We start from the raw sequence: 14,478 nt of genomic DNA, 5'->3' as shown, positions 1-14,478 counted from the left end.
GCTATATATATATATATATATGAACTGATACTGCCCACTACTTTATATATATATATATATATATATATATATATGTATTAATAATGGCATCAAGGAGGTTAGGTCCGGTTGTGCTGCTTCTACCCCAGTAACCAAAATGCCTTGTCTGATACCGCCCACTACTGGTTGCAAATTTCAAAGAAAGATGCCTGTCGCTGTTCACTAGAGTGCCACTTTAAAGGAGAACTCCAGAATATAAAAATTGTCCCCCCTACTGCCGTCAGTAAAAAAATAAAGATGTACATATCTTCCTCCGCTCCCCCGGGGCCTCCGGTAATCGTCTCCGGTCTCCACCGCGATCCTCTTCCTGGTTGCTTGTGGTCGGCGAGTCATACTGCGCTCAGCCAATCACCGGCCGCAGTGAAGTCCCGACTCGGCCGGGAATAGGCTGAGCGGCAGTGTGACGTTTTCGGCCCCGGCAGCAGGTGCCGGTGTAGTGAAGAATTTTGTGTCCTGAAGCGTTTTCACACTGCCGCTCAGCCTATCACTGGCTGAGTCGGGACTTCACTGCCGCCGGTGATTGGCTGAGTGCAGTATGACTCGCCGACCACCAGCAACCAGGAAGAGGATCGTGGCGGAGGCCGGAGCCGGTTACCGGAGGCCCCGGGGGAGCAGGAGAAGGTATGTACATCTTTATTTTTTTTACTGCCGGCAGTATGGGGGACACTTTTTATATTCTGGAGTTCTCCTTTAAGGACTACTTTAACTCTGTTCTCATTATATCCCATCTTTCGCGGTGTCTTGTGAAGCCCGGTTGGCTTATGACAAAGGCACCAGACATATGAATATACAGATCTTCTCACCTGTTCACCGGCTTGAGACTCGCCAATGATGAAACGATCTCCAGGGCCATCCGCAGCTGTAAAATAATGTTCAGATAAATAAAAGGCTGAGCAAAAGAAAGGACTCGACATAAAAGGTCAGGACGAAGGTGTTTGATGTCTTATATAACATTTTCATTCATATGGAATAAGATTTGGAGCTCAAAAATACAAAAATGTTGACTTTGCTAATGTGAGCTTTTACCTCTTACTGCATACCCATCCTTCACCGATGCAGGAAACGGTGGTAAGTTGTCCTTTGCGTATACTTCTTGAGCCAGGACGCGGCCCATGCCATCTAAAGGAAAGGTACAAGTAATATTACCAAAGGCTTAGAAGCTCTAGGTCTTAGTGAACACTATGGGCAAAACATGCACATTGTATTAGGGGCAGAGCACTTTGCACCCTCCCCTTAGGTCTTGCAATAGGCATAACGGAGTGCTTCACGCCACATAATTTCAGCTTTAGGATTGTAAAGGGTGATAGCCAAGAATTTGGCACAAATACTCCACAAATCCAGCATATTGCAAGTCTGAAAACCCGCAAAGTGCTCTAAAATCTACACTAATCTAAGTTTTTTCCAGTACGATAATAGTGTTTTTGAAAATCACTTGCATTGAACTGTACTCTCTTGCAAGAAGTGGTCCATGTGTGAATCCACTGGAGATGTTAATGTACAAACTGGACAACACCGCCCCTGTTGACAAGCAGATCCTCGCAAATCTGGCTGCTGATCCTCTCTGCGATCAGCTGTAAGCATAAAGGGGAGGCTGTAGGCAGCTGCATGTTTACAGTATTACATGGTGCTTATTCAGATAAATGGAGGACAATGTACAGGCCGAATCTGCCAGAATGGGAGTGGCTCAACATTTTGTCTAACAAAGGGAGTCTAGGGACCCTCTTAGATATCCACATGCCCTAACAAGGCATATTGACGGTAGATGTCCAGTTGGCATACCCACTTACATACCCACTTTACAAGGATCATTGTGTGTTTAAGAATTGTGAGCCCAAGTTAATTTAGTGGGATGCAACTGAGGCCAAAAGGGCTGGACGTGCAAACGGTTGTTACAGAACTGGACAAATCCTAGCAGTAATGTAGCCAACAAGATTATAGATTTGCTAGATATCTATTTTTTAGGTTGTTTTCCATGGATACCTATAGTCTGGCTACTAAAACCAGAAAAAAAACTTATTTGACGAAATGTAAAATCAATGACCAATGATATGATGTCTAGATATAGTCTTATCTACCAAATATTCCCAAATTTATAGACCTTTCTAGCAATCTCTCTATTCATAGGCCTGTAACCATAAATTGGTTTTACCAACATTAAAGACGGGGATTCTTTACTGTAAGAGCAGTGAGAGAATGGAACTCTCTGCCACATGATGTTGTGGTGTCTGACTCAAGGGGGGCCTGGATGTTTTTCTTATAAAATCAAATATTACAGGCTATGGAGAATAGATTTACGGTGATAGAACTGGCATCAGCCTTATGGGAATTTTTTGGCCTTCTTCTGGACTAACACAATAGGGTTTTTGGTTAAACTTGATGGACTTTGTATGCTGCATTTTAACAGCAAGACTTTTGAGTGTAACAGTTTTGGGACCATATTAGGAACCTAGACTACTAAGAAAAAAACCCAAACCTGTAAGAAGTCGTGTACTTGTCATAATCAAAGCCCAAGAAATTATAAAGAGAATAAGACAAGGTACCTCTGTAATTTATTATTTCAGTCCCTAGAACTGGAGTCATCTCCAGGACTGTAATGAAGGCTTTATCCATGGATGTTAAAGGAAACGGAGACATGCGGTGTCTTCTGGCTACCTTAGTGATGTCAACGGCACTGTGACCTACAAACAAAGCACATTGAGAAAGACTCTGTAGAGAACTTAGCAATGACCATGGTGTCACATGATAAGACACAATGTACATACATTTTTTGTGGGTGTTCACATGCGCTCCAGAGCAGGGGTTTATTTGCTTACTATGACAGTAGGGACTAAAAAAATTATTCCACATGGTTGGAAAGGATGACACATAATATGTTCTTCAGTAGGACAAGAAGCAGCTATTTTATTGCTACAAACAATATCCAACATCACCCAATCTTAACATCTGAAAACACTGCTGAAAAAAGGAGTTTATTATGAATAAAGTGTATATTCATTACAGGATACCAGTTGACATACAAAATTATTTTTCTACATAAAAAGTTGAGTACATATTGCTCAACATATTACAGGTCCAGGTTCACATCCACTTGTCATAGTCCTGGGCTGCGTTCACAATTCTCTTTGCTTCAGAACTGAAATTTACCATCATCCACTATGGGAAGTGCCATTTTTAGACCCGGCACTATACACTGTCGTAATGTATGAACATGAAACAGTTCTTCTGCACTTAGGAGCTCAGTTACACCATTGCGGTCCTGTCTGATGACACATTTGACAACTAGTTCCACTGACGACCACTAGGACTGTGAACGTAGCTCTAGACTATAATACATGCTGTAAAATAGGACAGACACAGGATGAAGTAAACCAATGCATTTAAAACTCAATGGTGGGACTTTAGAAGAACAGATTTGTAAGTAACCAAGTTTTGTGTGCAAAGCAAATGTAAAACCTATGTCCAATTCCATCTCCTTAAGACACATTTTGATAATTAGAGTCTTGGAAAAGTTTCACTTACTTTTTACCCCTCGCTGTGGATTTCTACTCAATGAAAATTTTTCAATCAAGCTTTCATCCCCTCCTGATATACTACCTTCCATCCTGAAAATCAGCTAAATTATGTAATGTGTCTGCTTATATTTGTCCTGTAGCTCACTTAGGGATCAAATTACAAGCAATAAAGGTCTATGGAGGGGGAGGAGGGGTGAAGGGAGGGAGAGTGCCTTGGAACACAGAGATCTCACCCCAGGGATTTATGCACAGTTTAGACTGCTCATGCTGTTGCTGTTTAGGCTGTGGAAAGAGAAATAGAAGAACAGTATGTCCTCCTCTGTGTGTGCATTATATTGCAGAAGCAATAGCCATTGGGCTCTGCCTAACAGCTCTGGGTGTAGTTATAATTAAAGATAAAGCCTGCAGAGCATAATCTGCAGAAAAATGCCATATACAAGTTATATAATGGCCAGAAATAGTGATACATCTTATGTACGCGCACAGGGCAGCTTATCCTAAAAAGTCACCTAAAACAAGAGCTACACTGTTCCAAAGGTTTCACTTACTTTTGTTTGCAACTGTGTACATGGGGCCTTATCTGACTTTGGAACTGCATTACCAAAAAAACTCATTTGCAAAAATATATTTATTCATGTCTTCAAAAACATATCTAACACCGACTTACTGGCTCTGAGGATGTTTTCCTTGCTGCTACATCTGGATTGGACCTGTAAAGAGAGCAAACAGCACATCAGTGACACAAGTAATCATAACTCACATGTGTATTCCACCTTTAATGCCATAGTGACTTGTATCGCATTGTCCGACAATGCGCTCCAACCCTTCTAGCATGGAAGGCAATTCATGGGCAGGCTCCTTGGAATTATTCTTCATTGATAAGTGATAAAGGCCAAAAAGGCAACATATTACCTCAGGTATTGATCTAAGGAAATAGAATTTTCAAAGGTCTTGGGTGTATAAAAAAAACAAACCAATAAGTCACCTTTGAGTTAAAAATATAGCCTACATTATAGCCTGAGGCATCAACCATGAGCTATGAATTCTATTCTAGAACACTACAGGAAATTTTAACTTTCCATAATTGTTAGAAGTTTAATTCACTGTAATGACTTGATGGGTCGATCATGTTCGATAGTATCAGTTTAGGTGCATTTTTTAACACTTTTTGTCAGAGGAAATAACCTTTTTTGAGATTTTATCCATACAGAAGCCAGCCCATAAACTGAAAATATGTACGTCCACACAACAGGTTGAAATCTACCAAGCAACACAGCCTACTTGCTGTAATGGGACAAAATATGACAGAAATGTTGCAGCTAATGATGGTATGACTGCCCTTCCTGGTAAAACAATGTTCAAAAAGAAAAAACAGATACATTTCATTGACAGAATGTTTTATGATTTGGTTCGGATTTGTTTTTTAAATCGTACGTGCCTTTGAAGCGGAAGTTCTTGAAATTTGGGCGACTAGTCCATAATAAGAAAAAATGTCTCTAGAAATGGTCTTACTGGCTACAATATATATAGTCAATGCTATAAAAAGTGTCTAAAGTTTCTTTAACCATATGTTTAAGTCTATAGATAACAATAGGTTTCGAAAGAGTCAGGAGAAAAGCCATGGCTCCAATAGCGCTATTGATAATGTAAAGAAACAACAAGTCATGTAGACATTGGGGCAGATTTAGACTCTTTCCCCAGCTACTAACAGTTGATCCAAACTAGGACTAGGCAGTCTTACTTTACAGCTTAAAATACTTTGATCTGGTGAATTCTTAGACTGTCTAGCTTAAGTTTGTAGTGTCTAAGAATTAGACCTTTGTATTAAATCTGGGCCATTTCTTGGGTAGGAAACTTGTGATCATTCCAAAACTTCATAAGACATAAAACAATAAGGTGAAAGCGTGACTTTCTTCTCCATTGTCTTCAAAACTTTAAGTACAGTGATGATACTCTAAACAGTAAAGCAAAATTTGTTCTTAGATAGGTGGTAACCAACAATAGGTCTCTTATTCAAACACCAATAAATTATTATAAGTCTTCATCAAGATGAGAAGTTTTTGAATTCAAGAAACAAAGCCTGAACCAAAAATCAGGACAGATGGAAGAGATGAATATGAATGATGGTGGAGCAGAGTCATGAGAAGATTGGACCTACAAAGTAACACATCCTACAAACTATGGACATTATGGTTGGACAGGTACACATGGAGTACAGAACACGTGAGTAGAAGTGCTTCAAATTAATAAGTTTAGAACGGAGAAATGAAACTATAACAACACAAAAGAGTCCTAAAAATAAACAAGTAGACTAGTAAAGAACTAGCGTGGAAAAAAACATATATCCAAAGGACACAAGAGAAAAGCTAATAAGAGAAAAATGTTAGTGGAAAGACAGCGCTAAGGAAGTAAAATGAAAGTCAGGAATCTCCACGAAATATAATAAGGAGCTCAAACTCATAGCGCAAAGCATCTTTTTTGCGAATGAAAGCAGCTCCTTTGATCAGTAATAGTTACTCTTGTTTCGCAGCCTCTACTCCTCCTGAGTTCATCTTTAAGCCCTTCCAATTTATAGTGGAGCTATTGCATGGACAAAAACAAAAGATTGAAAATGAGCAGAGACACTTGAGATTGTTGAATTAAGTCGCAGACACGTTGGGTCACAGTTTAGCTTAGTCACAATTTTTCTTTTCTTTAATTATTTTTGTTTTTGTTCTCCAAATCACTTTATGTGCCATATCGGCATGAGCTGGAATAGAAGGAGAATTCTCAACTGGACATTTGGAGGGACATTTATCAATGTTTGCTTATGTATTCTTTTTTTTAGTAATTTTTTCCTTACTTTTTTTTTTGCTTATGTGCGACGTATTTATCAACTGGTTTCAGCCTGTTGATAATTTTCTTTTACGTAAGCAATTTTTCCTTTTTTACTTTGGTAGTAGCTTTTTCTGCTCCATGTTTGAGCTGGAGTAAATTTAGTCAATTTTTAACGCTGTTGCGACTTTTTTTTGCGCAGTTGCGACTGTCGCAGTTAATAAATACCTGACTACCCGTAGTCCATTTTAAAATTATTACTACATAGTAAATTTTAGGAAAACTTGCTTTTCTTGCTTTCCAGTCAAAATGTCGCACGAAAAATCGTGTAGTCGCAGTTGCGACAATTTTGCGACAATTATAGTAAAGAAAACCTGACTAAACCCGTTGATAAATGTCCATATTGGTCTTTGCAATAAATGCTACTGGTGAAGCATGAGGTTTGTTGGTAGCACAGTACAAACAAAAAGAAAAAAAGTTAAAATAAGAATAATTGAACTTGGAATATAGAACTTGGTCTTGGAATATATAACTTTCTTCAGAAACCTTAAGTAGCACTCAGCATAGTCATCAGAATCATACATTAACACTTTGAACACCACTTGTAACGTTTGTCCTAAATTTCATATCATGCCCCTTTTCCCTTACAAGCAAGGAAAAGTGGCATAAAACAACAGAGGGTAGTAAGACAAATTATATACAATTTAGCCAGTTTTATATTAAAACACAAATCTAATTCTTATATATAAAGAAACAAAAAAATTATATATATATATATTTATATATTATGAGTTCTTGTTGTGGACTTGGGAAGCACTTGGAGACAAAAGTATTCATAACTTTTAAGATAGCTTATATTTTCTCATAACCTATTAGAAATCATTGAAACAAAGCAAGCCGCTACTGCTATAGAGACTCTGGCTCTTAAAGGGGTTGTCCAGAATTTAGAAAATGGTCTGCTCCCCCCCACAGAAACAAAGCCACTGCTATCCATGGGCCGTATCTGGCATTGCAGTGTTAATGTGAATGGAGATGACCTGTAATATCAGTCACAGTCTATGGACAAGAGTGGCAATAACCCTGCATAAAAAAACAGTAGACCATTTCTTCTAATGTCAAACAAGCCCTTTAAAAGACTACTGATTCTTAATCTGATATGATGAATGGGTCATCAGGAATCAGAAAAAAAACCATTAAGTAAAAAGAGGCTCCCGCTGCATGAAAACATCTTAATTCTATCATTCTTTAAAAAAAAATCCTACGTCTTATTGGTCACAATTCACATGTTGTGTCAAATGAAAGACGCATTTTGAATCCTTCTCAGCATTTGTTAATTGCATGAGAGACATTTTAAGCAGTTATGCTATAAACAAAACCTCAGCAGGGCTCAAAACGCATCTTGTGTTTGTCATGACATGTGACTTATGACCATTGAGATGTAATGTGCTGCTTTACGGGATATTGGAATAAATAAGGAGTTTTTATGAAATCATAGTGGTGGAGTCTCCTTCTTCTTGGAAGCATGTAAAACCTTCCACATAATAAGATGAAAGCCAGTCAACTTCATACAAAAAAGGACAGCTACATCTTTAAGAAATTCTTCTTCTTAATTATTTTTTTTTTTTTAGAACATTCAATCATAAGGTTTACAGTACAAAAGCATTTTAGGTTTATTTAAACAAATAACAAAGGCTTATACTTTTACATAATCCAATACACTAGGTCATTCAGGTTCAATAGAGTGGGTGACAACTTAAGGACTCTCTTCTGTTACCTAAAGTGGCAGTCAAGTGCACAATGTTATGAAGTTATGACTGGCACTTACGCAGAATCTTCAGCTTGAGTCTCTGTCAAATAGTGAGCTGAAAGGAGTCACGTAAGTGATTGGTAGTAACTATATGTTACTTTCCAAAATAAAGAATATGATTCAGTGAGTGTCTGTCATTACTACATAGCATTGTGCACTGGCTTGCCACCAAGGGACACGTGCAGCACGCAAAGGAGTGCAGACTGGTCTTCTAACAACCTCAACACTCACCAACATGACCATGGTAACCAAGACGGCATGGACTGCCGCAAACTTACTGAATTTGATGGTGATTTCAAAGATTTTTATTTCCGCAATCCACAATGTAAACAAATGCTGACATTTCGGCCACAAAGGCTGGCCACAAGTAAGCAGTGAGAAGCGACAACAGTTGTCGCCTCCGCAGCAATCCTTACTCTGAGGAAGGTCCAACCTGGACCGAAACGTCAATCTTTGTTTACCTTGTGGATTGCGGAAATAAAAATCTTTGGAATCACCATCTTCTGAGTGCCAAGTTTCCTACTTGAATAGCTTTATAAGGATTGGGATCCTACTTGTGCACCACTAAGAGAGAGTGCAGTATATTGTTTCTTTACACATTCACTGAATAACCTGGCACTATCCTGTGGTGGTAGTATGCCAACAATATAGGGTGGGTTTCAACAAATTGGAGAAACACTAACTAACGTATATCTTCATTTACTTTTAGTTTAACAATTATTTGTACGCTTTTTAAGTCTTTCTTTCCACAATTTCCAGGTCTTATGCACATCACTTATCACATGCATGCATTCATGATTTATGAGAGTCAAAATTTGGCTTTGTAAAATGCATGTCATTCAGGATAAATATCTTGTGTGATGGATCTCAAGGAACGCTTGAAGGTCCATTTAGTCATGGTCAGAGGATTAAACGGCTCCTTGAAAGGGGTTTCAAATTCTCGGATTGGAACAAATCAAGTAATTTGTTTATCAGGGAGGAATGTCTCCTTGACCTTTCTGTAGGATGAATTCTGTGCCCAGGATGAGATTATGTGAAAATGTTCTATCGAGTACAGCCAAACACATGCTGCATTAGTACATTACATTTAACATATACATTTTAAGTTTCCGGGCATGTATGCTTTACGTGTCGATAGACTCCCCTAATCTACCAGGCCATAGAGTGACTATCGGCCTGGTATTTACGCACCGGCATATTACGCGTCCGGATAATACGTTTTTTTTTTTTTACTGTTTAGGAAATTGCAGCAGATTGCACCTTCCTATACATTACAAAAAACACCACAAGGTATATGCTTTTGTACAATGGGACCCCATGGGTGACAGTTGACACTGTATGGCATCCGTCACATTCCTGCAATACATGTAAAGTAATAGTGTGTCTACTGTAGGACACCTCACTTCCTACAAAGAATATCCAAAAATTCAACTCCCAATTAGATTCAATTAAATTCTAGATTCAATTACATTTTTGGCCCTGGTCGGCTTGTTCTACATACAGTAGAGCCAACTCAAGACAGGGTTCTTTGTAGGTGTTTGTGACAAAGCATATAGAGTGGCACACCTTTTTGCAATTGATAAACCCAAGGATATAACTTCTTGACTGGCATTACTGTATGTGAAGGCCAACTTTAACTGGGAAATAAAAGCTCCTTTCAGATTGCAGCAGGCCCACTTGTGGAAATCTGAGGCCAATAAAGAGGAAATGCGGAATTACACAGCATTCCTTAAAATGGCTGATCATCTAACACATGGTCATGTAGAATTTGGCTCAGTGTGATATGATATCCTCTATGATGTCCAGAAATGCACTAATGATATGGACAGGGGTAGCCCTGAAAGGGCATTTGTTTTAGGCAACCGCTCCCAAGAAAATGTAATTGATAGGCATGCCATTTGTTGATCAGATGGGCAGAATCATATACTATCAAATCCCTTTCTAGGGTCTTTTTAATTACGGTTAACATTTTATATATTTTAAATCAGGTCAAAACATGAACAGAAATCTTTTTGGATACTGACCCCATCAATCATTATTATTTTCTAAATCTTCATTATGAGTGATTCCTGGATTTAGCTATTTTTAATAAATGGTTATTTAAGATTTACTTTAATCTACAATGCATCTAGAAAGTTTTCAGACCCTTTTCCTATTTTCACATTTTGTTATGTTTCGGCCTTGTGCTAAAAAAAAAGTCCCCCATATCAATGCATTCACACAGACCTTAGTTTTCAGACCCTTTGTTATGGTGACACTTAAAATTTACCTTTGGGAACCTCTGAGATATTTATACACCTTGACTAGAGTCACCTGTGTCCAGAACTGCCAGCAGAGCTGAGAGACAGGATTATGTGGAGCCACAGATCTAGAGAAGGGTATAAAGACATGTACGCTGCACAGAAAGCACCCAAGAGAACAGTGGCCTTTCTCCATATTTCTTAAATACAAAAAGTTTGGATCAACTAGGACTCTTTGAGCTGGCTGTCCCATCAAGTAATTAGTTGAGAAAGTCTTTGGTAAGAGAGGTGATCATGAACCCAAATGACTGGGCACAGATGGAACAAACTTCCAGAAGGTCAACCATCACTGCAATACTCCACCAATCTGGGTTTCATGGCAGAGTGGCCAGAAAAAAAGCATTTTCCACTTAAAAGACACATGAAAACCCACCAGCAATTTGCACAAAGCAACTAAGGGACTTTCAGACTTTGAGAAACAAGATTGCCTTGTCTGATGAAACCAAGATAGAACTTTCTGGCCTCATTTCACATGAGAGTCACCTGTGGAGGAAACCAGGCACTGCTCATCCCCTGCCCAAAACCATCCCTACAGTAAAGCATGATGGGGGCAGTATTATGCTGTTGGGGTGTTTTTCAGTGGCTGGGACAGGCAAACTGGTCAGTGTTTAGGGAGAGCTGAAGCCCAGTGATATTCTTTATGGAAACTTGACCCAGAATGATTTTGACCTCAGACTTGGCCAAAGGTTCATTTTACAACAAGGCAATGACCCTAAGCAAACAGCCAAGACAACACAGAAGTCGCTTAGGGACCACTATGTGAATGTCTTTGAGTGGCCAAGCCAGAGACCAAACTCGATAGAATATCCCTGGAGAGGCCAGTTCATGGCTTCCACCCATGGTCCTCATCCAACCTGACAGAGTATGAGAGGATCTGCAGAGAAGAATAGCAGAAAATCCCCAAATCTAGGTGTCCAAACTGTGTGGCATCATCCCAAAGACTAGGGGCTGGAATCTCTGCCAAAGGAGCTTCAACTAAGTACTGAGTACAGGGTCTAAATACTTATGCCAGTTTTTCCTTTTCAATAAAATAGCAAAGATTTACAACATTCTGTTTTCACTCTGTCATTATCAGGCATTGGATGCAGAATAATTGGAAGGGGAATTTATATTTCTTTCTATTTTTTAACATGAGGCTGCACTATAACAAAAGTGAAAGGGTGTGTAGACTTCCCAAATGCCTTATATACAGCAATTTTAGTGCTTCCTATGGTATGTTCCAAATGCTATACCTGCCACAGCCCCATCTTTTTGCATTAGCTGGACAAAAACACAAGCTGTGATTATGGAAAGGTATACTATGCCTATTAAAATAAAGTGACAAGGGCAGAGACAGGAGGTTCAGCCTTAGGCCAAAAAATTCTCTCCCTCATCAAAAATTGGTAGACATCATTATACAAAAATATGCCACTTATACTTTATAAAAACAAAAAATGATTAAAAAACACATGAAATGATAAAAGCTTATGCCAATAGTGAGGAAGGAAATAAAGGTTAGAAATCAATGAGGGAAATCCCCACACTTACCTGCAGAACATGTGAGATACACAGTATATTATCAACCAGTGCTTCATGATGGGAACAATGAAGAACCAATGGTCCATCATGACTCCCATCACAAAACGGCAACATGAAACATTTCGATATCACATGGTTTATACATGTCATAAACACAATTACTGAAAAAGGGGCAAATATAAACAAGACAATACCCAATTGTATTTTGTTCAAGAACAATACATGTGTAACAAAGTCATCACAGTCATCTTGTCTATGTGCATTAAAAAAAGTTAAATCAGGATTTTCAATTCAAAAAAATTCAGAAATCTGTCAGAAATTGTAAATGCTGTGACCCCAGTTAACACCTTGAAAAAAAGATCCCTTCAATCCAGGAAATATTAGCGCCCATTTGGTTCTGTTAAAGACGTCCAAAAAAAAGCGTAGTTGATTAGTCGGTGGTTAGGTTAGGGTGAAGGGATTCTTTAGTTCAAGGTATTGGTAAGGATTACAGTTCATGGTCTTAAATCAATGGAATGGCCTAGCACAGAGGTTCCAACCCAGTCCTCAAGGCCACCATTCCAATGGACTAACTAAAAAATAAATAAATGTTGGTGGGCCTTGGGGACTGGTTTGGGGACCACTGTCCTAGCACATAAACCTCTTAATTATTATTTTTTGTCACAATGTAATCTAGTAAGGTCTTGATGACTAGCTAAACAGTACAACTATTCATCTAGGTTTTATCTTGTGACAGGAATAAGTCTGCCCTCAGAATTTGTTTTTTACAAAGGGGTTACGTAATGTTCCAACGCGCAACTGCTGCTGGTCTCCACATCCTGGCCATCTCAATGCCCAAAAATTAAGTGCAAATGCCCTCTCAGTCGATCAATGGCTGAGGCTGGTCACCACTGTCACTGATAATTAACTGAGTGGGTATTTTCAATTTGCCATAATGGGAACCGAAAGTGGAGATCAGAGGTGGCCAGGTGAGCGCCAATACAGCAAGGAAAATAAAAAAAATATGTAATCTATGATCCTGTCAATACTCAGGTTCTAAGAGATACTGGCATTCAGATTGAAATTTAAAAAGCAAAAAGACTAACAAATAAATAAAATATGACATTGACAAATTGTTTTATTTTATTTTTTTAACCACCTAAAATGTACCTGGGTCTGCAGAGAACTTCTTACTTTTCCCTCCCTTCATATCATGACATGTTTCACGCCTACAATACTTTGTCATGCATTTTCTGGTCACAATCAGGTCCATGTCATGATGGGAAGGAAGAAAGGTAAGAAGCAGTTTCTACACTGTGGGACCCCCAGTTAGTATGGTGCGGAGGTGGACCCAGATAGGAAAAATACTATTTTTTTTTATTAAACATTTTGGACCTCCTGTTTAATCCATGACCTACCTGCTGCTGTCTAGGGTAGAGTTAGACAGGCACAGTACGTGCCAATGTGATATAGCATTGTGAACCCAGTGCTTATACAACATAAGAAGGAAATTTTCAAGGACACAAGCATTTTAAAACAAAGAATACAGGGGTATAATTTTATTGTTTTTTGACTTCTACATACTTATGTACCTACAGTACTTATGTAATTTGATGTCCTACCAACATAAGAAAAGGATTTTTACCCTCCGTAGAAACTGATATACTGGCTTTATATGATTTTTTTGGAACCCATTGAGATTTGGTAAATGGCCTTAAAGGCGTGGAGAGGCAAAATTGACATGTATGAGTATGCTGTACCCCTGTTCTGATTTTGACCATTGGGTACTTTTTGTACAGTACTGAATACTTATAACCAACCAGAACATTACAGTTCATAGTATAGTATCTTATAATTATAAATAGGTGGGGTGAACCTATGTAGGGCGTCCTTCAACAGAGGAACTATAGTGCTAGAATTAAATGGATTGAAAGGGTTACTCCGGTCTGACCACAGTGCTCTCTGCTAACACCTCTGTCCATGTCAGGAACTGTCCAGAGTGCAAGCAAATCTCCATAGCAAAACTCTCCTGCTCTGGCAGTTCCTGATACGGACAGAGGTGTCAGCACAGAGTACTGTGGACAGACAAAAAAGGAATTCAAAAAGAAAAGAATTTCCTTTGTAGTATACAGCTGTTAATAAGTACTGGAAAGATTAAGATTTTTTTTATAGAAATAATTTACAAATCTGTTTACCTTTCTGGCACCAGTTGATTTAAAAAAAAATAAATAAATAATATATATATATATATATATATATATATATATATATATATATATATATAGTTTTCCACCTGAGTACCCCTTTAAGAAAAGAAAAAAATTGTCCCAAAGGTCATGAAAACAGAATGGATAGGGGAGCCTTCACCATGCTCTCCTTGGGTGGGTGGCCAAATGATGTGGGATCTTGTCCAATGTATGCTATGGGTCTTACCTTATGGACAGCACTATCTTTGCAGAATGATTTCAATAATAGGGCAGATTGGTGTAATTAGACATGTTCTCCCTTC

General features: G+C 38.6%; 1 protein-coding gene across 27 annotated transcripts in view; it reads right to left on the bottom strand.

Annotated features, from left to right (window-relative positions):
• GPHN (gephyrin) overlaps positions 1-14,478 on the bottom strand; it is a 314,240-nt gene that overhangs the window by 22,919 nt on the left and 276,843 nt on the right. For 12 of the 27 annotated variants that reach the window (XM_056546198.1, XM_056546183.1, XM_056546184.1 and 9 more), the window contains 6 exons: positions 6,069-6,131; positions 4,219-4,261; positions 2,580-2,717; positions 1,476-1,610; positions 1,066-1,158; positions 843-898 (listed from right to left, as the gene is read on the bottom strand). In XM_056546198.1, coding sequence (XP_056402173.1) covers positions 843-898; positions 1,066-1,158; positions 1,476-1,610; positions 2,580-2,717; positions 4,219-4,261; positions 6,069-6,131 — 528 coding nt within the window. The remainder of the gene's footprint in view (positions 1-842; positions 899-1,065; positions 1,159-1,475; positions 1,611-2,579; positions 2,718-4,218; positions 4,262-6,068; positions 6,132-14,478) is intronic. The other 15 variants (XM_056546197.1, XM_056546204.1, XM_056546205.1 and 12 more) reach the window with 3 other exon arrangements.

This window comes from Hyla sarda, chromosome 11 (genome assembly GCF_029499605.1).
Source record: "Hyla sarda isolate aHylSar1 chromosome 11, aHylSar1.hap1, whole genome shotgun sequence".
NCBI lineage: Eukaryota > Metazoa > Chordata > Amphibia > Anura > Hylidae > Hyla > Hyla sarda.
This window is presented reverse-complemented; position numbering and strand designations above follow the sequence as displayed.